The sequence below is a fragment of the Jaculus jaculus genome, chromosome 6, assembly GCF_020740685.1.
Source record: "Jaculus jaculus isolate mJacJac1 chromosome 6, mJacJac1.mat.Y.cur, whole genome shotgun sequence".
Classification (NCBI taxonomy): Eukaryota; Metazoa; Chordata; class Mammalia; order Rodentia; family Dipodidae; genus Jaculus; species Jaculus jaculus.
Window position 1 is genome coordinate 107,564,916 of NC_059107.1, and position 21,024 is coordinate 107,585,939.

The 21,024-nt window shown below is 40.3% G+C and overlaps 1 protein-coding gene across 2 annotated transcripts in view; it reads left to right on the plus strand.

Annotated features, from left to right (window-relative positions):
- Positions 1-21,024, plus strand: part of Srgap1 (SLIT-ROBO Rho GTPase activating protein 1) — a 308,516-nt gene that overhangs the window by 188,622 nt on the left and 98,870 nt on the right. For both annotated transcript variants that reach the window (XM_004650052.2, XM_004650053.2), the window contains exons 5-6: positions 10,102-10,284; positions 10,736-10,864. In XM_004650052.2, the coding sequence (XP_004650109.1) occupies positions 10,102-10,284; positions 10,736-10,864 (312 nt within the window). The remainder of the gene's footprint in view (positions 1-10,101; positions 10,285-10,735; positions 10,865-21,024) is intronic.

Sequence of the window (21,024 nt, forward strand, 5' to 3'; positions counted from 1 at the left end):
GGGAGAGGCATCCCAACAAACATGAAAGGCCCGGTAACAACAGGGACCCATACACAGTCCTGACATCACTGAGCCAGGCTGGCTGCAGAGAGGACTCTACTCTAAAAGTTTCCCAAAAAAGGGGACACCTGCGTTTTATGGTAAAGAGTGACTGGGAAGGACCTCCCACACCCAGGGAATGTGTGAGGGAAAGCACAGTGAAGCCCCACTTCCAGCAGAAGGAATGCCATGCTTTGGGACTTTGAGAGTTAGCAAATCAGTTATATAAAAATAAATAGAGGAGCTGGGTATGGTGGTGCATGCCTTTAATCCCAGCACTCAGGAGGCAGAGGTAGGAGGACCACCATGAATTCAAGGCCACCCTGAGACTATATAGTGAATTCCAGGGCAGCCTGAGCTAGAGTGAGACCCTACTTCAAAAAGCCAAAATAAATAAACAAAAATAAAAATAAATAGAGGCTGAACCAGGTGTGGTGGTGTATGCCTTTAATCCCAGTACCTAGAAGGCTGATGTAGAATGAGCACTATGAGCTCAAGGCCAAACTGGGGCTACAGAGTGAGTTCAATGTCAGCCTAGGCTAGAGTGAGATCCTGCCTCAAAAACCCAAAAAATGGGCTGGAGAGATGGCTTAGCGGTTAAGTGCTTGCCTGTGAAGCCTAAGGACCCTGGTTCGAGGCTCCATTCCCCAGGACCCACGTTAGCCAGATGCACAAGAGGGCGCACGCGTCTGGAGTTCGTTTGCAGTGGCTGAAAGCCCTGGCGCGCCCATTCTCTCTCTCTCTCTATGTCGCTCTCAAATAAATAAATAAAAATAAATAAAAAATTTAAAAAAAAAACTAAAAAATATGCCGGTGTGGTGGCGCACACCTTTAATCCCAGCATTCGGGAGGCAGAGGTAGGAGGATCGCCGTGAGTTCGAGGCCACCCTGAGACACCATAGTGAATTCCAGGTCAGCCTGGGCTAGAGTGAGACCCTACCTCGAAAAACAAAAAAAACAAACAAGAAAAAATAAAAAATAAATGGAAGCTAATTTGGGTTTTCTTAAAATCTTCTTCCCTAATCACTCTGTCTTTTTTCCACTACAGTGAAATACTAGAAAGGCAGAAAAGGAAAATAATCTTGGAGACAATTAAAGTTTATTAGATACAATAAGATTTCATAGAAGAAATCTTTGATAATTTTAAAGCAGGTACACATTATGTTACACTAAGTTATTGATTGTGCTTATGAAAAATTAGTTTATGAACTGAGGAACCAATATAAGCAAGCAAAACATAATATGTTGTATATGATAAATAACATAGCAGATTGCAATAATATTAATAAGGTGATATAATATTGAGGTCAAATAGAACAAGGCCTATTTGTGGTACAGGGTAGGGGCCCTGAGAATTTTTGCTGCTTATGATTGTTCATCAGGAATTCCTTAAACAGAACCAATGACCCCTGAGTGTGACTCAAAGCCTTAAATTAGAAGCTGCCTCTAATAAGTACTGAAAATAGAGCATGCTCAGATTGAGATTAATAACTGTAGTTTACTCTTGTTACAAATAGAAACATTTGCTGCAAAGATTGCTCAGTGGTTAAGGTGCTTGCTTACAAATAGAAACATTTTCCTTTTAATGAGGCATAAAATAATTTGTCCTTTTTAGGCTAAAAAAGTCATTTTGCATTAAAATTTTATTAAAATAGCAAAACCTTATGAAACTAATTACAATTAATGTCAGCCTTTAGAAATTTAAGTTTAGCATTTTTGAAAATGACTAATGCCCTGCTTCAACTCAAATGCAACAATCAAAAATAGAAGCATGTGGCATATCTGAGTGTCGGCCCTGCAGTGCCCAGGAGTTCGGGGTTTTCCCCCCTATTGATCAGTCCCCTTGATGATTGATCAATAATTGGTTGGGGAGCTAATTTACAGTCACTAGCATAATAGATACTCCTGAGTACGGCTCATCAATACAGCAGCAAGCTAGACAGACTACAGAGGCATTGTTCATTCCTGGGTCTTCCATGAAACAAAGTAGATGAGTTATGGCCTCATAGCCCACGCAGAATTCTAGAGAAATTGCATATCCCTGGCACAGCATGGTGCACTGCTCACTATCTCGAGTCATCAGAAGACATAATCAATATATTTTGTTGTTACACTGGTTTTGTTTTTTGGTTAAATTTTATCTACCATCTACCCTAGCCCTGAGAAAAAAAATCACCTTATTGAAGTCCTGAGAAATATGTTATGTGTTTCTCTAGATAAATTCTTATAGTATTTAGTTGTCACAAATCAGATGATTACCTGAAATCTTGGATTCTGATTCAGTGGAGTTTCAGAGTGGGAACAGCCTCACGTTCTGTGGACCAGCCACGTCACTTGTAGTGAGAGAGCGGTGGGCCCGCAGAACTCAGCAAGGCCTTACCCAGAGTCACACAGTCCACACACTGGAAGGAGGGCTGTCGCCCTGGCATAGCTAAGACTGGAAGACCCCTTCCAGGAACACTGGCTTCTGAGGGTGGGAAGGCAGCAGCTAAGCTCCAGCAGAAATCAAATACAAATGTGTCTACTGTTTTCAGACTCAGGCAGTCCTGATTTAACGCTGGCTTCACTTACAGATGTTTGACGTTTTATGATAGTGTGGAAGCAATAGACCTGGAGCGTGCCTTGAATTTTGATGCCTGCCCAGGCTCGCAGCCCTGCCTGTGATACTGAAAAGAGGCAGCAAGCAATGGATCTTGTCAACCACACTATCAGGAGGGAAACAGCCAATTCTTTATGACGTGCTGTGTTGTCAGCATTTCTTGGTTACTGTGTTTTATTTCCTAATTTCATCATATTTACAAAGTGTTCATCTGTGTCTGTCAGCCCCCAGTTACAAAGTAGAATTTGTATTGCATGATTTTGCCAAAGTGTAGGCTAGTGTAAGTTCAAACCTCCTTTAAGGAAGCCCTAGTCTAAGCTTTGAAATTAAGTAAGTTAAGTGCATTAAATGCATTTTGCCGGGGGTATTTTGTTGAAAGTCATCATTTCACTTTTGGGAGCTATATTAAAATTGTCTTTGACAGAGCCTTCAGCACCGGAAGTTTCATGACCAACCTTCCTTCTAAAACCATGCCTCCGCTTTGCACTTTGCCTTTCGTTCCACACTTTTACCTGCTGTTGGTCCTATGGGGAGGCCTCGCATTGTCATCTGTAGTAAATGAGGCCTCTAATAAATGATGTCAAGAGTTAGGAAGGTTGAGGTTACAGAGCTGTGTGCAGCACAGCCAGTACCAAACCCAGACCTGTTGTTTCAAAGACCAAAGCTCTGGCTATTAAAAATGTGCTCTGCATAATTATACCTGAAACTGAACGCTTAGCACTGCACTGACCACAATGCCATTACTTTCACGATTTGTGTTAGCTTCACGTCCTCCCTTTGGATTGTGTGCTCCTTCTCTTGGTTTGTTCAGTGTATTCTTTGCACCTTGTTGCCCTGTCATTTGGTGGGTTGGTTAGTTCCCAAGCAGCGGGATTCCAGACAATGCCTTTTATTCAAAGCATAAGTTTGGATTAAAAGTGTAATTTGAGCCGGGCGTGGTGGCACATGCCTTTAATCCCAGCCCTCTGGTGGCACAGGTAGGATAATCACCATGAGTTCGAGGCCACCCTGAGACTACATAGTGAATTCCAGGTCAGCCTGAGTGAGAGTGAAACCCTACGTCAAAAAAAAAAAAAAAGAAGTTTTGATGATAAATTCAGAGTGTCGTGCTGAGTTCCTTTCAGTAGAGCCATAGTGTACCTTAAATTTCCTTTGATAAACTAGTGATAAAGATAGTGTTTTCTCTTATTTGATTGTTTGTACTCTTCTTGCTAATTTATATCTAAGAGAAAGTATTAATTAATTAATTTATCTCAGAGTGAAAGAAGGAGAGAGAGAATGGGCACACCAAGGCCTCTAGTCACTGCAAACAAACTCAAGATGCATGCACCACCATGTGTGTCTGGCTCTGGTGGGTTCTGGGTAATCGAACCTGGGTCCTTTGCTTCGCAGGCAAGTGCCTTAACCACTAAACCATCTCTCCAGCCTCTAAGTGAAAATATTGCTGACTTCACTTTTACCTCCTTAAAAATGATAAATTTTCCATTTGTAGAGAAATCATTGCTTTGTAGTAATGACTTATCTTACAGCATTTTTTCAAATACCAGTAGCTGACATTTCCTGAGCAATTATTCTGTGCCAGCCTCCTCTGTGCACTTTGTGTGGATGCTTGCAACCCTCCCACAACCCCACACAGCGAGCAGTATTGCAATTTTGATTTAAACAATGAGGAAATTGAGGAACAGAAAGGTTAAGTTATATAGAGGCAAAAAGTGCTTTCTTTCTGCCCCATAGGCCCTGGAATCTATGAAGCAAACGTACAATAGACAAATTAACAGAAAACAAGGCATACAAATACAGTAACTTGCAAGTACAGCCTGGGAGCTGCAGGAAGAAGGCATGACTGAAGCTTAAGCACATCTTCACAGGGAAGGGAATGGGGCTCCATGCAGCTTCAGAGAAGTAGGAGGTGTGTAGAAGAGATGAGTGGCCTGAAGTACAGGCAGTGGCCTGGGACAAAGTTCATCCGGGTTCTGGTTTTGATGTTTGACTTTTGGTCCCTCTCCTGTGATAGGAGTTTTATCATCCTTGGTGAAACAAGAAGATGGAAAAGAAGTGTAATCCAGTCCTCTTATAGAAAAGGGAGACTCAAAGAAAACCTTTCCTTGTCTTGCAAGTTCGAGTTCTTCACCAAATGTCTTCTCTCATAAGTGCTACTTTGAAAATCTAACTGGGTTTTTTAAACTGCTTTCATTAACATAGGAAGAGACATACAGACCCTAGGGTGAGGAAGCAGGTTTATGAAGATCCATTATGACAGTCCTACTAAGCACTCGTGACTAAGCACTCATGACCTTGGGGACCAACAGTTTTTCTAGCCTTGATGCCACAAGAGAGTTTAATAAGAGAAATGTTTATCCCAGAGGTAGGATGGGACAAGAGATCTGTTGCAGATATTGGCTGAGTAACATTAATGTTGAGGCTTGGCTTTCCTAACTTCACATTCTTTGCATTAGTACAATATATTCGCCACACTCCTCTATAAAGGGCCTCCCAGACTTAAATATCAACTTACAGAGAAGCCTGAGAATCCTCCTCCACGTAATTGCCATTCATCCAGCCCTGACTTTGACTGCTGCGCACTCCCACTTCCACACACGTAGATCCCTGTTTTTCTTTATAGTGAGAGCAGGTTTGCCTCTTTACCTGCCACATGGGGTCATCTCTGGCCTCAGACCCAGCACAGCCCTGACATACGGCTGCTCAATAGCTGCTGGGTAGATGAATAAATGCGAACTAGGTATATACTGCCTCCCCCCAAAAGTTCAGACTAATGCCCTCCTAATCTCACAAGAACCATCAGTGTATGTTAAAAAGGAAGCTCGTTGTGGGCTGTATGTTCCAGGCAGGCTGTAAGCTTTCTCACAACACAAATTCAGGTGATGTATTTTATGAACACATGGATGTCTATGCAGTCAACTACTAGACCTTCCTCACTGGCATGCTGGATGAATTTTTAAGGGATTTTGGATAGCCTGGGTGTTGATATGAAACAATGGGGAAAGCCTCCATTGTTCTGTTTTTGTTGTACCTCATATTTCTCTGCTGGTGTTTGAGAGGGCAGTGGTCTGTGCCTCTCTACTTCAAGCCTGGATACAAAGCCAGGTAATGTGACCCCAACCCTGCTCTTTCTTGTACACCATGCTTTAGAACCTGCAATAGAGCTCACGTCACACCCTGCTGTGGGCTCCCATTCACTCTGCCATTTAATCCTCGTTTTGATTTGGATGAACAGGGCTCTAGGAAGCTAACAATCCTGGCCCATCAGACAGTGGAGGTGCTGGAACTCAAGTCCAGGTCTCTCTGGCCCCAGAAGTCATGCTCCTTGAAAAGTTGGCTCTCCTTACCAAGGAACAAGAAGCTAGAGGTGGCAGCTGCAAAGATGCTGTCCCATGTGGCTGACAGCACACAGGGCTGTCTGGGATGCCCTTTTATCCAACTGTGATGGGAATCAGGTGTTGTTATTTCTTCCATCCTATTAGCAAGAAAAGTATAGGGCACCAGCCAACTATGGAATTGAAGTGTGTGTGTGTGTGTGTGTGTGTGTGTGTGTGTGTGTGTGTCTGTTTGGGTTTTTATCGGGGAAGGTTGACCTATTATTTAAAAATGTAACTGACTAAACAGCACATGGCTTTGCTTCAGAAAGGGATATAAGCAGCCCAGACTAGAAATGCAAGATGTGGAGTAGATTCGTTGACCTTGCTGTTTGCCCAGCTGCAGGGTGACTCCCTTCTCATTCCCCAGCTGCCCAGCTGCATCTTAATGCTATTTTATTTTTCTTTTTAAACTGTACTAGCCAGCCAAACTCCCCTGGGTCTGGTAATTACTAAAAACAGACGATTTTCCTATAAGCCACTACTTGATAGCTTAGCCTTACTTTGCTTTGATTCAATACTGACTGTGCATGTTTAAGGAAAAATGTCATCAGATGCTATGAAAATAAAGGTCTTTACCAACTCCATGTTTTACTCTTCCAAATGGTCACCTTAAAAAGTATGTTGTTGTTCTATAAGAACGTGTTAGTTTTCTACATTTTTGTATTAGCTACAGAAATAGACAGCTTGCATGGCTCGACAGAAGTGAATACATTTATTCCAATGATGCCTTCAGATTTCAGTCTACTTTTAAAATATTTTTATTTCTTATTTATTTGAGAGAGAGATACAGAAATAGGCAGAGAGAGAGAGAGAATGGGCACACCAGGGGCTCTAGCCACCAAACTCCAGATGTGTGCACCCCCTTGTGTATCTGGCTTATATGGGTCCTGGGGAGTTGAACCTGGGTCCTTTGGCTTTGCAGGCAAGTGCCTTAACCGCTAAGCCATCTTTCCAGCCCCTTAGCTTACTTTTAAATGCATCTTTTGAAGCGAGAAAAATAAAGTTCATGACTTTTAAAACATTATGTTAATTTCAATTTCTTAACAACTACACCTCATTTATATATAACTTTTGTATTTTTGAAAATGAAATAAAATCTGTCCTCTATGGATGCAAAATTGCTGTATTTTATGAGAAAATGCCAACCCCATTGCTTGACACTAAGTGCTAAATTCTGCTGTGTTCCTCAGTATATCAGCTGCATAGAGTATCTTACCTATGGGTGTTGTTTTTCTTAAGCATATAATTATACTCAAATGCTTTTAGCGCAAACTTCACAATTTGCCCAGATGTCTGATTCTGAATATAATGGCACAGCGACATTACATGGGCAAACTTAATTTTCAGGTAAAAATCTCTTTATAAACTATGGCTCTTCTATATGTAAGATACAGAAATTATGAGATATTGTAATAAGAGGAGTGGGTAGTTTTATTGATTATCTAGGAAAATATTTATTAAATACCTGTGTTAGTTATCTGTAGTACCTTGAGAGATTATAGATTATTTTGGCTTTTAACTGACTTTTCAATTAGTGTAAAATGAGCAACAAAAGCATATATATTCTCTAACCCTGTGATTCAACCTCTGGAAATTCGTTGTAAGAAATACAAAAGTTTTGTCTGTGAACACTTTGGTAATCATGTGTGTGTGTGTGTTTTTAATAATTGTGGATTTGTTGCATATATTTATAATGTTCACTGAAAAATACATTACAAAATTTTCGTGTTTCATATATTGATAAATATTACTTAAGTAGAAATTATATGTGTTGTTTCCAAGAAAAGAAATAAGAAAGTATATACATGATGGGTTTTTAACATGACTTTGTTTGTAATGTAAAAAGTTGAAATGATCCTAAATATTCAATAATAGCAAGTTACTTAAGTAAATATGGCACAGTCATTTAAAGAAACATCCACAGCCCTTACATTATGTTTTAGAAGAATATTTGGTGATAAAGATATTCTGACATTTTTAGTTAAAAGAATAATCAAATTATGAATATGGCGTGATTATTTATTTTATATTATTTTTGGTTTTTATGAGGTAGGGTCTCACTCTGACCTAGGCTGACCTGGAACTTCATAGCCAAGCTGGCCTCCAACTCACAGCGATCCTCCTACCTCTGCCTCCTAAGTGTTGGGATTAAAGGCATGCACCACCACACCCAGCCTAATTTTGTTGTTGTTGTTGTTGTTGTTTTTCAAGGTAGGGTCTAACTGTGGTCCAGGCTGACCTGGAATTCACTATGTAATCTCAGGGTGGCCTCGAACTCACGGAAATCTTCCTACCTCTGCCTCCCAGGTGTTGGGATTAAAGGTGTGTGCCACCATGCCCAGCCCCCCAGTCCAAATTTTTAAAATAGAAATAGTATATTGCATTTTATTTTAAAATTTTTTCTTTCATTTATTTATTAGAGAGAGAAGGACAGAGAAATAGGCAGATAGAGAATGGGCACATCAGGGCCTCCAGCCACTGCAAAGGAACTCCAAACGCATGCACCCCCCTTGTGCATCTGGCTTTATGTGGGTCCTGGGGAGTTGGACGTGGGTCCTTTGGCTTTGCAAGCAAACACCTTAGCTGATAAGCCATCTCTCCAGCCCAGTATATTGCATTTTAAAATGAAGGGATGGGGTTGGAGAAATGGCTCAGCAGTTATGGCCTTGCTTGCAGAGACTTAACAACCCAAATTTGATTCCCCAGTACCCACATAAAGCCAGACGCACAAAGTGGCACATGCATTTGGAACCTATTTGCAGTGGCTACAAGTCCTGACATGCCCTTTCTTTCTCCATGTCTTTTTTATCACTCTTTACTTGCAAATAAATAAAAATTTTAAAAATGAAACGGTGTACATGTGTGTGCATTCATAGAAAAAAGACTATTTACCACATCTTAACCACGTTCTTTTTAGATTTCTTGCTGCTTTTTAGTTTCCTTATCTCATTTTTAGAATATTTTTGCATTTAATCTAAAGTATTACCTTGTAATTAGAAAGCAAATTTCTTATATACTAGACCTATGTATGAACCTTTAATATTTGGGGTTTTTTTTAATCATTTGGGATATGATTGAGCTTATCCACCAGAGTGGAAATAATGTCTGTACAAAGCTAAGTGTTTATTACTATAACTTCTGCATCACAGTTAAAATCCAAATATTTTTAAAAATAGTCCATCAAAACCCACTACTTCAGAATCAAAAGCTTCTTTGAAGCCACAGTAACACTTAAATATGGTGAAGACTCAAATGCAGAAATTTGGTTGGTTGAAAAGCTAATTAAGCTTCCAACTTACTCAAACAGAATTACAAAAAGGCAAAATTGTGTTTTTCACAGAGATACAGCCCACTGGGATCACTAACGCTGGACGGCTGTATTTAGATATTTAATAGTATTTCGAGTCCTGTGGTCATGAGGGATCCAGGCATCCTTTAGACAGTCTTCTGTTGTCCTTTCTTCCCCCACACCAACACAGCCATGGCTGGTTGTCCTAGATTTCAGGGGTTGATGGATACGGCCCACACGGAACTGCAAGCCGGCTCACTGCGAGTGGAAACCGCCTTTGCCTTGGCCTGTCCGGAGTCCTTCCCAGCCTTTCCCAAGTGTGCTGAAGCTCACACAGCAAGGCAGGGAAGAGCTTAGTCTGTGAGACGGCGAGATTCCCAACACCTACTCGCTTCTCACACTGCAATTCAAACTGCCTAATATTTGGTATCTTAAGTAGATTTTGTGCAATTAAAGTTCTTTAGTAAAGATTATACTTAGTTTTTGTTCAACTAAAAGTTATCTGTGAATAGAGATTATTGTGTAAATTAATAATGCAGAGGAGATTTTAGAAAAATACTCCTCAACTTAAGAAGACTTTTGAAGTACGTGGAAAGGCACACAGAAGACTCTCTACATCAGTTTTTCATCAAAGCCTGTCTCCTAAGTACCTCTTCGTGGCAGGTGAATTTGCATATTTGGTTCATGTAGAAGCAATCTGGAAGGTGATATTTTAATATATTTGTCATATAATAGCTCCCATTCACATGAAAAGTTACAGGCAACCCTCTTTTAACATCTGGGTCTCCTTTTCCCAGGTGATGAAAACATACCACATGTATCATGCCGAGAGTATCAGTGCCGAGAGCAAGCTGAAAGAGGCCGAGAAGCAAGAGGAGAAGCAAATTGGGAGATCTGGCGATCCGGTCTTCCACATCAGACTAGAAGAGAGACAGCAGCGGCGCAGCTCTGTGAAGAAGATAGAAAAAATGAAAGAAAAGGTGAGTGAGAACACATTGCAGAGCCCCGCTGTCCTCACCTGAGGACACAGTACTAAGGACATCGATGCAACGTTGCAATCGCAATGAAAAGACATTATTTCCTCCCATGGGAATAAAAATGCCTAAGACACATGAAAACATCCTGTAATAGCAGCTGGGCATCATTTCATGGTGAAGGCCAGGTATTCAGTACAAATGGGGAGAACTGGGATATTAACAGAGATTTCACTGCAAATGGGCCCAGAGCCCAAATACGTCACTGTTATTCCCATAGCTAGTTAATTTTAGTTTGTTATTTGAGTCAAATTCAAAATGGACTTTTCACAGAGGTCTCCAAGGGTCATATGTATAGGTGGAACAAATTGCATAGAATAATAAAAATTCCTGAATGTCTATCTCGTTTCGAATGACTTTGCTTTCTCTCCTGGATCTGGGTTTTCTTCGCTTCCAGAGACAAGCTAAGTATTCAGAAAATAAGCTGAAGTCGATCAAAGCACGGAATGAATATCTCCTAACACTTGAAGCAACCAATGCCTCAGTGTTCAAGTATTACATTCATGATCTTTCAGATTTAATTGATGTAAGTACTTGAAGTTTATATATTTTCCTTGTTAAGATAGAGCTAATACTGTCATTCATTGCTTAGAAAAGTGCTATCATTTATTAGAATAATGCTATTTCATGTAATTCTTGCAACAAATACTGCTGACTTAACTGTACATGATACTTAGACACTATCAGTTATAACATTTCCATGAAAAAGTGTGCATCCCAGAGCCCGTAACAGCAAATTGTTAGGTTCTGTGAAGCTGTGAGTTCCTGATAGACTAGCCAGGAAAGGGGCAGCGCCAGTTTTAGATTACACAATAGCGCAATACTATATGTGTACACTGTTTCAAAGTACGCTTACTGGGGCTGAGGGTGTAGCTAAGTGATAGAACATTATCCTCGTCAGCCTAGTGTATGTAAGTCCTGGTTCTGAGCCCCAGCACTTCATATATGTGTGTTGTATATATATAGACATACCCTCAGCTTTTACGAGACTCTGACACAGAAGCCACAAGCCACATATCGTCCTTACTGTCTGCAATTTAAACTGGAGAAGACAGATGTTGAGCAAATGGCTGCGCAGGCAGCTGCTTTATTATGGTTGTGATAAATACTGTGAAGCAAAACACAGTACACATAAACCACTTCTAGTCTCTGTGTTTTTCTCATAGAAGAGAATATAAAGTCATCTATTAGAGCTCCCCAAATATATACATCCACAATTACACATACACACACACACACACACACACACACACACATATTTATATATGTACAATTATACTCTGTGTCTTTGATTCTTTCATCAGGAAATACATACTGAGGGGGATGAGATGAAGGCAGAATGAGTAAAGTGTTCATCAAGAAGCAAGAGGACATGAATTCATACCCCTAGCACATAAAATGCTGGATCGCAGAACTGTGGAGTGAGAGACAGACAGATTTCTAGCTAGCTATTCTAGTTAAACCTGTGAACACTCAGATCAGCAAGAGACCCTCTCTCCAAGAATAATGTAGAGGGTGACTGAGTATATACCCAACATTGACCTCTGGCCTACACACACACACTAGTGTCCACACACATGAGTACAGATACATGCATGCATGTACTTTACACACACATGCCCATGCAAAACTAAAAAAAAAAATGTTTTAAAAAATAAAATCCACCCAGGCGTGGTGGCACGTGCCTTTAATCCCAGCACTTGGGAGGCAGAGGTAGGAGGATCACCATGAGTTTGAGGCCACCCTGATACTATAGAGTGAATTCCAGGTCAGCCTGAGTTAGAGTGAAGCCCTACCTCAAAAAACCAAAAAATAAAAATAAAAAATAAAATGGAATCCAAAGCCGGGCATGGTGGCACACGCCTTTAATCCCAGCACTTGGGAGGCAGAGGTAGGAGGATCGCTATGAGTTCAAGGCCACCCTGAGACTAACATAATCAATTCCGGGTCAGCCTGAGCTAGAATGAGACCCTCCCTGGAAAAAAAAAAAATCCACCTGAGTAGCCCAGTTATTGTGCTAACATTGTAGGAGGCAGCAAAGATGAAATCAAGTCCTCAAAATGCAAATAAAAGATATCAGGTGTGTGTCATATGTCTGGAGTTTGTATGCAGTGGGAAGAGGCCTTGGCATGCCCATACTCTTTCTTCCTCTCTCTCTTTCTGCCTCCCTCCCTTTATATTTAAAAGTTCAGGGCTGAGGAGATGCCTCAAAGGTTAAAAGTACTTGCTTGCAGAGCCTGCTAGCCTGAGTTCAATTCCCCATACACAAAGTGGCACATGCATATGGAGTGCATTAGCAGAATCAAGAGGCCCTAGCACACCCATTCATTCTCTCTCTTCTCCCAAATTAATTAATTAATTAAGTAAGTTTTAAAAAATACCAGGTGCAGTCTGAAGGGATGGCTTAGGAGTTAAAGCTCTTGCCTGCAAAGCCAAAGGACCCAGGTTCCTTTCCCCAGGACCTACGTAAGCCATATGCACAGGGTGACATATGTGTCTGGAGTTTGCTTGCAGCAGTTGGAGGTTCATTCTCTCTCTCTCTCTCTCTCTCTCTCTCTCTCTCTTTCTCTTTCTCTTCCTCCATCCCTCCCTCTTTCTCTGTCTCAAACAAATTAGTTAATTTAATAAAATTCCAGGTGATACAAAGTAAGAATAATATACCATAATAAAGACTGTTATCCTGGAACCATATACATGTACTGCTTGGTATTGATTGGATCTAGCAGTTTCATGATTCTGTACAATTACTTGTGTTGTGTATGTGTGAATGTGTAGGGTATGTGTTGTGTGGTGTGGATAATATATGATGCATGCATATGTATGTGTAGATGTGTGTACCCCATGTGTATGCATGCAGAGGTCAAAGGAGAAGGCCAGGTTTCCTCTCATTGTTCGTCTGTGTATTTCTTTTCTTGAGAGGGAGTTTCTCCTTCAACCCAGAGCTTCTGTCCAATAGCAAACCCCAGAGATTCTCCAGTCTCTGCCCCATGTGAACTGGGGTTATAGATGTGAATGGCCAGGGGAATTGAACTTGGCCAACTCTGGTCCACAAGGGCCTCATGCTTAAGCCACAAGTGCTCTTAACTGCTGAGCCATCTCCCTGTCCCTGTAGTAACTGTCATACTTTAAATATACAGTAGGTTAAAGCAACTTCATTTTCATGGTGAGTTTAAGTATCATATGTTCAGTTGTTATTTTAGAGCTATGGTTTGGGACTTACAAAAGAATTGCTTAGAGAGAAAATTATTTTTAGTTCATTGCACTCTGATATAATTTTCCCTTTTATTTAGTCTCTATACAACATCTCATCACAATTCTATTATCCAGAAACACATAGTAATAAGCAAAACTAATGATTTTTTCTTTTTTCTTGTTGCAAATATATGAATTAACTAACTAATCCTTTGATTTTTTTTTTTTTAAGCACAGAAACTTTTGTGGTGGTTGTTAATTTTTTTTTTCCAGCACTCCTCTGAAACCCATGGAGCTTTTTCTGTTAGACAGCTGCTACATTTCTTGAATAAAAATATTCTCTAGGTTTCCAGAATAGAAATAATGAATTTCATGACCCATATTTTCAAACTTAGATCTGGAAGGCATCTTTAAAACATATGAAGTGTAGAACTAAGTCTGTGTAACTCCTCCACACTTTTGTTTGTTTAGTACTTATTTTAGCAATAACTAGAGGACTTGGCAAAGCCAGTTTTGATACAAGGAAAATTCGCCATGTATTTTAGAGAATTTCTTACTTATCTACAGGATACCAGGTAGACACCAAGAGCTTCCTGGATGTTTGTTTGTTTGTGCTTTCCTTGGTCAGAGATAGCGTGGTCTAACCCAAGGCCACACAACATGCTAGACACACACTGCACAACCAGACTACAAACACAACCCCTGGTAGATATATGTTTAGGGACATGCAGGATGCTAGACAAGCTAAACACTCACTTGACCACCGAGACCATCACTTAGTGCTTAAGGGGACAGTGCTAAGTACGTTGTCCTCAGCTAACATTGCCTACTGAGGCAGAAGAGCTGTACCCTACCCACCCCCTCAGGCACTAGTCTTGACACTGGGAATCCAACAGGGCCAAGAACAAAACTAAGTCATCTCTGCCATGGAGTTGTCATATGTGTCAGGAGACAGACTGTCAATGAATTCACACAAATATCTATATGAAAAGAATGGAGCTGCAGGAGTATTTTTGTGTTTTGTTTTAATATTTTATTTTTATTTATGTATTAGAGAGAGGGAAAGACAGAGGGAAACAATGGGCACACCAGGGCCTTCTAGCCACCACCAACAAACTCCAGATGCATGTGCCACCACGTGCATCAGGCTTACCTGGGATCTGGAGAAATGAAACTGGGTCCTTAGGCTTCACTCGCAAGCACCTTAACCACTAAGCCAGCTTTCCAGCCCCAGGAGTACGTTTTTGAAGGGCAGTCAGGCCGGGCGTGGTGGCGCACGCCTTTAATCCCAGCAGTTGGGAGGCAGAGGTAGGAGGATCGCTGTGAGTTCAAGGCCACCCTGAGACTCCATAGTGAATTCCAGGTCAGCCTGGGCTAGAATGAGACCCTACCTTGAAAAACCAAAAATAAATAAATAAATAAATAAAAAATGAAGGGCAGTCAGAGAAGGCCTACTTCTGAGCAGAGAAGTAAGCTGACTAAAGAGCTATCCCACATCACTGAGGAAGGGATTTCCGACCCCTGCCCTACAGAAGAGCTGGTGAAAGGAAAACTGCAGAAGCAGAGGTAATGTTCAGAAAGCACAGGGTGCTCATGGGAGAGCAAAGGCGGGCCAGCCCAGCCCTGCTAGAGCAGAATGAATGAGGAGCAAGTGCTGGACTTGTGATCAGCAGAAGCCTGGTTACTGGGGTCATTTGAACAGTGAAGGGCTTGGACGCTATTCTCAGTGTGATGGGGAACCAGCGAAGGGTTTTGAATAGGGAAGTGATAACACCCTGTGTACATACTCAAGATCTGGCAGCTGAGTGGAAAACAGACCAAAGTGCTTGGGAAGTCAAGAGCAGACACAGCTACAGCACGAGTGTTTTTCTTTTCTTTTCTTTTTTTTTTTTTTTACTTCTTATTTTTTTATTTATTTGAGAGCGACAGACACAGAGTGAAAGACAGATAGAGGGAGAGAGAGAATGGGCGCGCCAGGGCTTCCAGCCTCTGCAAACGAACTCCAGACGCGTGCGCCCCCTTGCGCATCTGGCTAACGTGGGACTTGGGGAGCCGAGCCTTGAACCAGGGTCCTTAGGCTTCACAGGCAAGCGCTTAACCGCTAAGCCATCTCTCCAGCCCTATTTTTTTTAATTTAATTTATTAGTTTTCTTTTCAGCAATACAGGCAGTTTGGTACCATTGTTTAGGCTCATCCATGGTCTACCCCCTCCCAATGGACCCTCCTTGTTGATGTAAACGGGTCAGCACGAGTGTTTTGCAGTGGCCAGGCTAACAGTGATGCTGGCGTGCACCTCTGAGAAGTGGTGGGGTGCTACCTATGAGGGCAGAGCCAAGAGGAATTCAGTGTAGTGGGGGAGAAGGAGGGTAGAAATGACTCCCAGGTGAATGATGGTGTTGTCTACCAAGATGCTGAAGGGATAGAGGAGTCTACTAAGCTGAGCTTGCTACTCAGCATTTGTGGGGTGCCCAGCGGAGCCTCCGCAGCATTCCCGCGCTGTGCTGACAGACAGGCGCAGCGTGACAGGACCCTGGGAGTCCCCCGCGCCAGGACTGTTACTGAGCTCTCCCTCTGCAGTGCACAGACAGGTTCCTGAGCATGAGCTCAGCTTGTCATCACAACCCGATGAGGTAACGACATTTTTCTTCTCCACTTTATTGAGTAAATTACCACACACAAAAGTGAACACTGGCTGCGTATGGTGCTGCACGCCTTTAATCCCAACACTTGGAGGCAGAGGTAGGAGGATTACCGTGAGTTCGAGGCCAGCCTGAAACTACGCAAGTGAATTCCAGGTCAGCCTGGGCTCGAACAAGACCCTACCTCAGAAAAAAAATCAAAAAATTAACACTGGCCTGGGGCAATGGCTCAATAGTCAAAGATGTTTACTCGCAAAGTCTGCCAGCCTAGTACCCACATAAAGCCAGATGCACAAACTGGCACAGGCGTCTGCAGTTCCTTAGCAGCAGCAAGAGGTCCTGGCTCACTTAGACTTTCTCTTTTTTCCTTCCCTCTCCCCCTCTCTCTTTCCCTCTCTCTCTTTCTCTACCTCTCTTTCTCTTCCTCTTTCCCTCCCTCCCGCCCCCTTGCAAATAAATAAAAGGAAAAGAAGCCACTTGCTATTATTATAAAACAAGTAAACACTGAAGCTAGGCCAGGCTAGAGAGCCAGCAGCTTCAATCATAGTAAGGTGTGGTTTCAAACTCAGACATTTTGGGGTTTTTTGCTTATTTTGATTTATTTATTTATTTGAGACCAACAGACAGAGAAAAAGAGGCAGATAGAGAGAGAGAGAATGGGCACCCCAGGGCCTCCAGCCACTGCAAACAAACTCCATTTGCATGTGCCACCTTGTGCATCTGGCTTACGTGGGTCCTGGAGAATCAAGCTTTGAACCAGGGTCCTTAGGGTTCACAGAGAAGCGCTTAACCACTAAGTCATATCTCCAGCCCTAGTTTTACCTTTTTTAAAACTGAAACATTAGGATATTTTTCTTGGACCTTTCCTGGGTTGTAATATTCAGCATACTTGGTTTTTCTACAGGGAATTATGTGTTTTGGGAAGATTTTTTTTTTTTACTTTTTGTAGTCAGTGAATATAGTCAAGTTGATACCATTGTTAGCACTCTCCCTGTCCTCCCCCCTCCACAGGGCCCCTCCTGTTGGGTCATGCATTGTGGGGTTAGCCTTTGGTTTGGGGTAAGAGGAATTGTCTCAGCCAAACTCAATCATTTTTAATCTCTAGCTCTAACTCTGATCTAAATAGGCAACAATGATTTCTCAATTTTTTTTCAAAAATTTGACTTTTAAAGATCATCTTTAAATTTAAAATGTGAACAAATTCCAAAATATATTATATACAAAATTTGAAAGAAAATGACAAGAAATTGGTTTGCTGTCAGTCACCCAAAATTGAGTACTCACATAGTGAAAATAATTTTTCTGTTCCATGGTTCATTTTTACAGCAATCAGAGTGTGACTATGTACATTCTAAAATGGCTGCTCAATTTGTCAGAATCCAATTTGCATATATAGTAGTGATCTTAAAAACCATTTAGCTTGACCCTTCCTGGGGAAAAAGAAACAGGTCAATTAGTATTCAGAGGTACCTAGAATCCTTTGTGCTTTGTGTCCTTATTTAATAAAATAATTTTCCACTGAGCTATCTGATATGAATAAGGAGAATTGTTATGCCTCCAGTGAGGAAAAAAATCAAGATGATATGTTTAAATGCATGATTGAAACAGCATGGAAGCCAGTAACCGTATCTTGTTTAAATCAAAGCTTTATAAAGAGTCAAAGAATTCAAGTTTAGACCTCCTGATATAAAGCTCCCCTTTCCCCTGATTTTACTTATATTAGTATCTGTTTCTTTTCTAATAAATTTTCTGTGAAGGACCATCATCATAAAACATCTATCCATATAACAAAAAGTCATAAATTTTTCCTATAATAGTATTTTTAAATGATTATTTTATTAGTACAGAAAATAGTACATGATTACTGCAAAACACTAAAAATGCTACATTGCTAAAATCAAATGATCACATCCTTATACCTGAGATTATTACTGGTAACCTTGGACCTGCTCCATCTACACACAATCTTAGACCCAGGGGAGGCATGAAATCATTTTTACATATATATAGTCCTTTAACCTACTTCTTTCGCGCAGTGGTGCTGATCTTTTCATTTCAGTAGGTTTCTGTTTCATCTGATACCTAGACTACACTCACACTGTTAAGTACTGAGTCATTTCCCCAGGCCTATAATTTAACATTTTGATAGGCATGTTCAAGTCTTTTCTATGTATTTGGGGGGTGATCTACCGATATTTAAAAATGATTTAATAATTGTAAATTTTACCTCTTTTGAATTAACTTTGTCTTTACTTATTAATATTTGAATTGATAAGATTGCTACCTCTTTCCCCCTTTCAGAAATGCTCACCAAAGTAGAGAAATTCTAATAATTTCAAAGTAATGGTTATTAGAGCACTACTGATATTTATTATTAGTATGTCTTGAATCCTTTAGTATGCCTTTGGCATAGATTAATTAATTTTGTAAATTTTTTCCACTGAAAACAGTACTTTAATAAATTCTGTAGGTAAATAGACTTCATAATGAAGCCTAAATTAAAAATATTAAATATTAAAACTATAAAGTTTGCTTGATTCAAAGATAATATGATGAAGAAAATGATAGTTCATTTGTTAGCAAATATCTAATTTTTTATTTTAGCTAAAACTATTTTAATACAGTATGCCAAACCATGTTTAAAATACTCCCGGGTAGTCTAGACACTGGATTGCCTCTGGAGAAGAGCTTGTGACTGGGAGGGATACCCTAGGGAATTTATGAGATACCAGCAATATTTTATTTAACAGAAATATGTTTTGAGTCTGGACAGATGGGTCAGAGGTTAAGGTACTTGCCTACAAAGCCTATAATCCCAAGTTTGATTCCCCAGTACCCACATAAAGTCAGATGCACAAAGTGGTACATGGATCTCAAGTCCACTCGCCTGGCTGGGGGTCCTGGCACCCCATTCTTTCTATGTGACTGTTTTGTCCCTCACTGCTTACAAATCAATAAATAAAAATACTTTTTTGAACAAAAGAAACTTGTTTTAGACTTTTCTGTAAATTTGGCATACTTTACCTACTTAAATAAGGAACTAAGTCTATATCTTAGTGTTAGAACACTTGCTTAACATGCATGAGGTCCTAGGTTTGGTTCTTTCTACCATGACAAAAAATAAAATCTTTTTTTAAAATTTTTATTTATTTATTTATTTATTTATTTATTTATTTATTTGAGAGTGACAGACACAGAGAGAAAGACAGATAGAGGAGAAAGAGAGAGAATGGGCGCTCCAGGGCTTCCAGCCTCTGCAAACGAACTCCAGACGCGTGCGCCCCCTTGTGCATCTGGCTAACGTGGGACCTGGGGAACCGAGCCTCGAACAGGGGTCCTTAGGCTTCACAGGCAAGCGCTTAGCCGCTAAGCCATCTCTCCAGCCCCTAAAATTTTTTTTAAAAGGATAAAAAAAATGGTAACTCCCTTAAATATTTAATAAAAGCTTACCAATATACGTGTACTTGCTAGTTGCATACTATGATTTATCTTTGTGTGCAGAATTCTTGGTATTTTTCTTTACACAAGTCAGTTCATTTGTGCACTGTGAATGATTCAGAGTGCCTCCATGCAGGAAATACACTATTCTGAATACTACAGTATTTTCACAGTTGTACACAATTGTCACACCTTTGCCTCATTTGATAGCAATTTTGCTTTCTCTTAAGTTTTTCTAACAACTTCCTTTGTGCTTCTATTGTCTGTTAATTTAACATTTAATTATAATTACAAACACAAATATTGCACAACTAATGCTTGTAAAATAAAGACTAATTGTCAGAGTAGAAATACAGGAGAATTAGCACCTATACATTTTGCATGTTTATCGTGCTACTGACATTGGTCATTATACTTTAGAGCAAGAATTGATTGATTTTTTTTTTTTTCCTGGAAGGATCCAGGAAGTAAATATTCCAGGGTTTGTGAGCCATATGGTCTGTCACAACTATTCAACCTCAGTGCCAAAGCAGCCATAGACTATAAGTTAGAAAATGAGCATAATTGAGCTATAGTCAGACTTTATAAAATTAAGCCATGAATGATTCAGTTCACAGGCCGTAGCTTTCTGAACCCTGCTGTGTGTATAAACCTAGCGTTAGGTATGCCAGAGTGTCACTTAAGCAAAAGACTACTACAAGAACTTCTCTGCTTCCAAGGAAAATCTTAAGTCTCAGTGTGTATCCCAGTGATTTGTGGATTAAGTGGAACAAAGACTTAATTTCACAGCAAGAATTTTAATTTTGTATTTTAACAAATAAATATGTAAGAAATAGTGCTTGCTTTGGCTGCACATATACTAAATATGTAAGAAATACATTTCCAATATTAATGAAGGGAGTTTAAGAAAATATAGGCGTAATTGTACAGAAAATAGATTATTGTTTCATAGGGTTTCATATCCATAGTCATTGCTATGTCCAATATTAAGGGCAAAGAGCTAATAACTTTCCCTATAAAAATTGGACAATATTTACAGTAGAATGCTGACAGTTTCCAGTGATTACAAACTGGTGAAAAGAAATTGAAAAGAATGTGTCTTAATAGTGAGGTTCCCTGATCTATAATCAAATTCACCATTCTGGAAATTTGGTGTTCTTAAAACAACAGGGTCTGAAACTGGCTTACTGGCCATTGGGCTGTTTCCATACAGTCCCACACATCCAGGATGCATTCAGAGAATCCAGGTCCTCAATAGTAAAAGTCTATCTGTCATGTGTCACAGTGCAATTCAAAATTTGTCATCCTTTCAGCACAATTGTGTTCTCTCCAATTTCTCCCTATGAAAGGTTACAGGGTACTTTGAAGCTTGAAGGATAAATCTTTGTTTCATAAAGTATTTCCTGGGAATAATCTC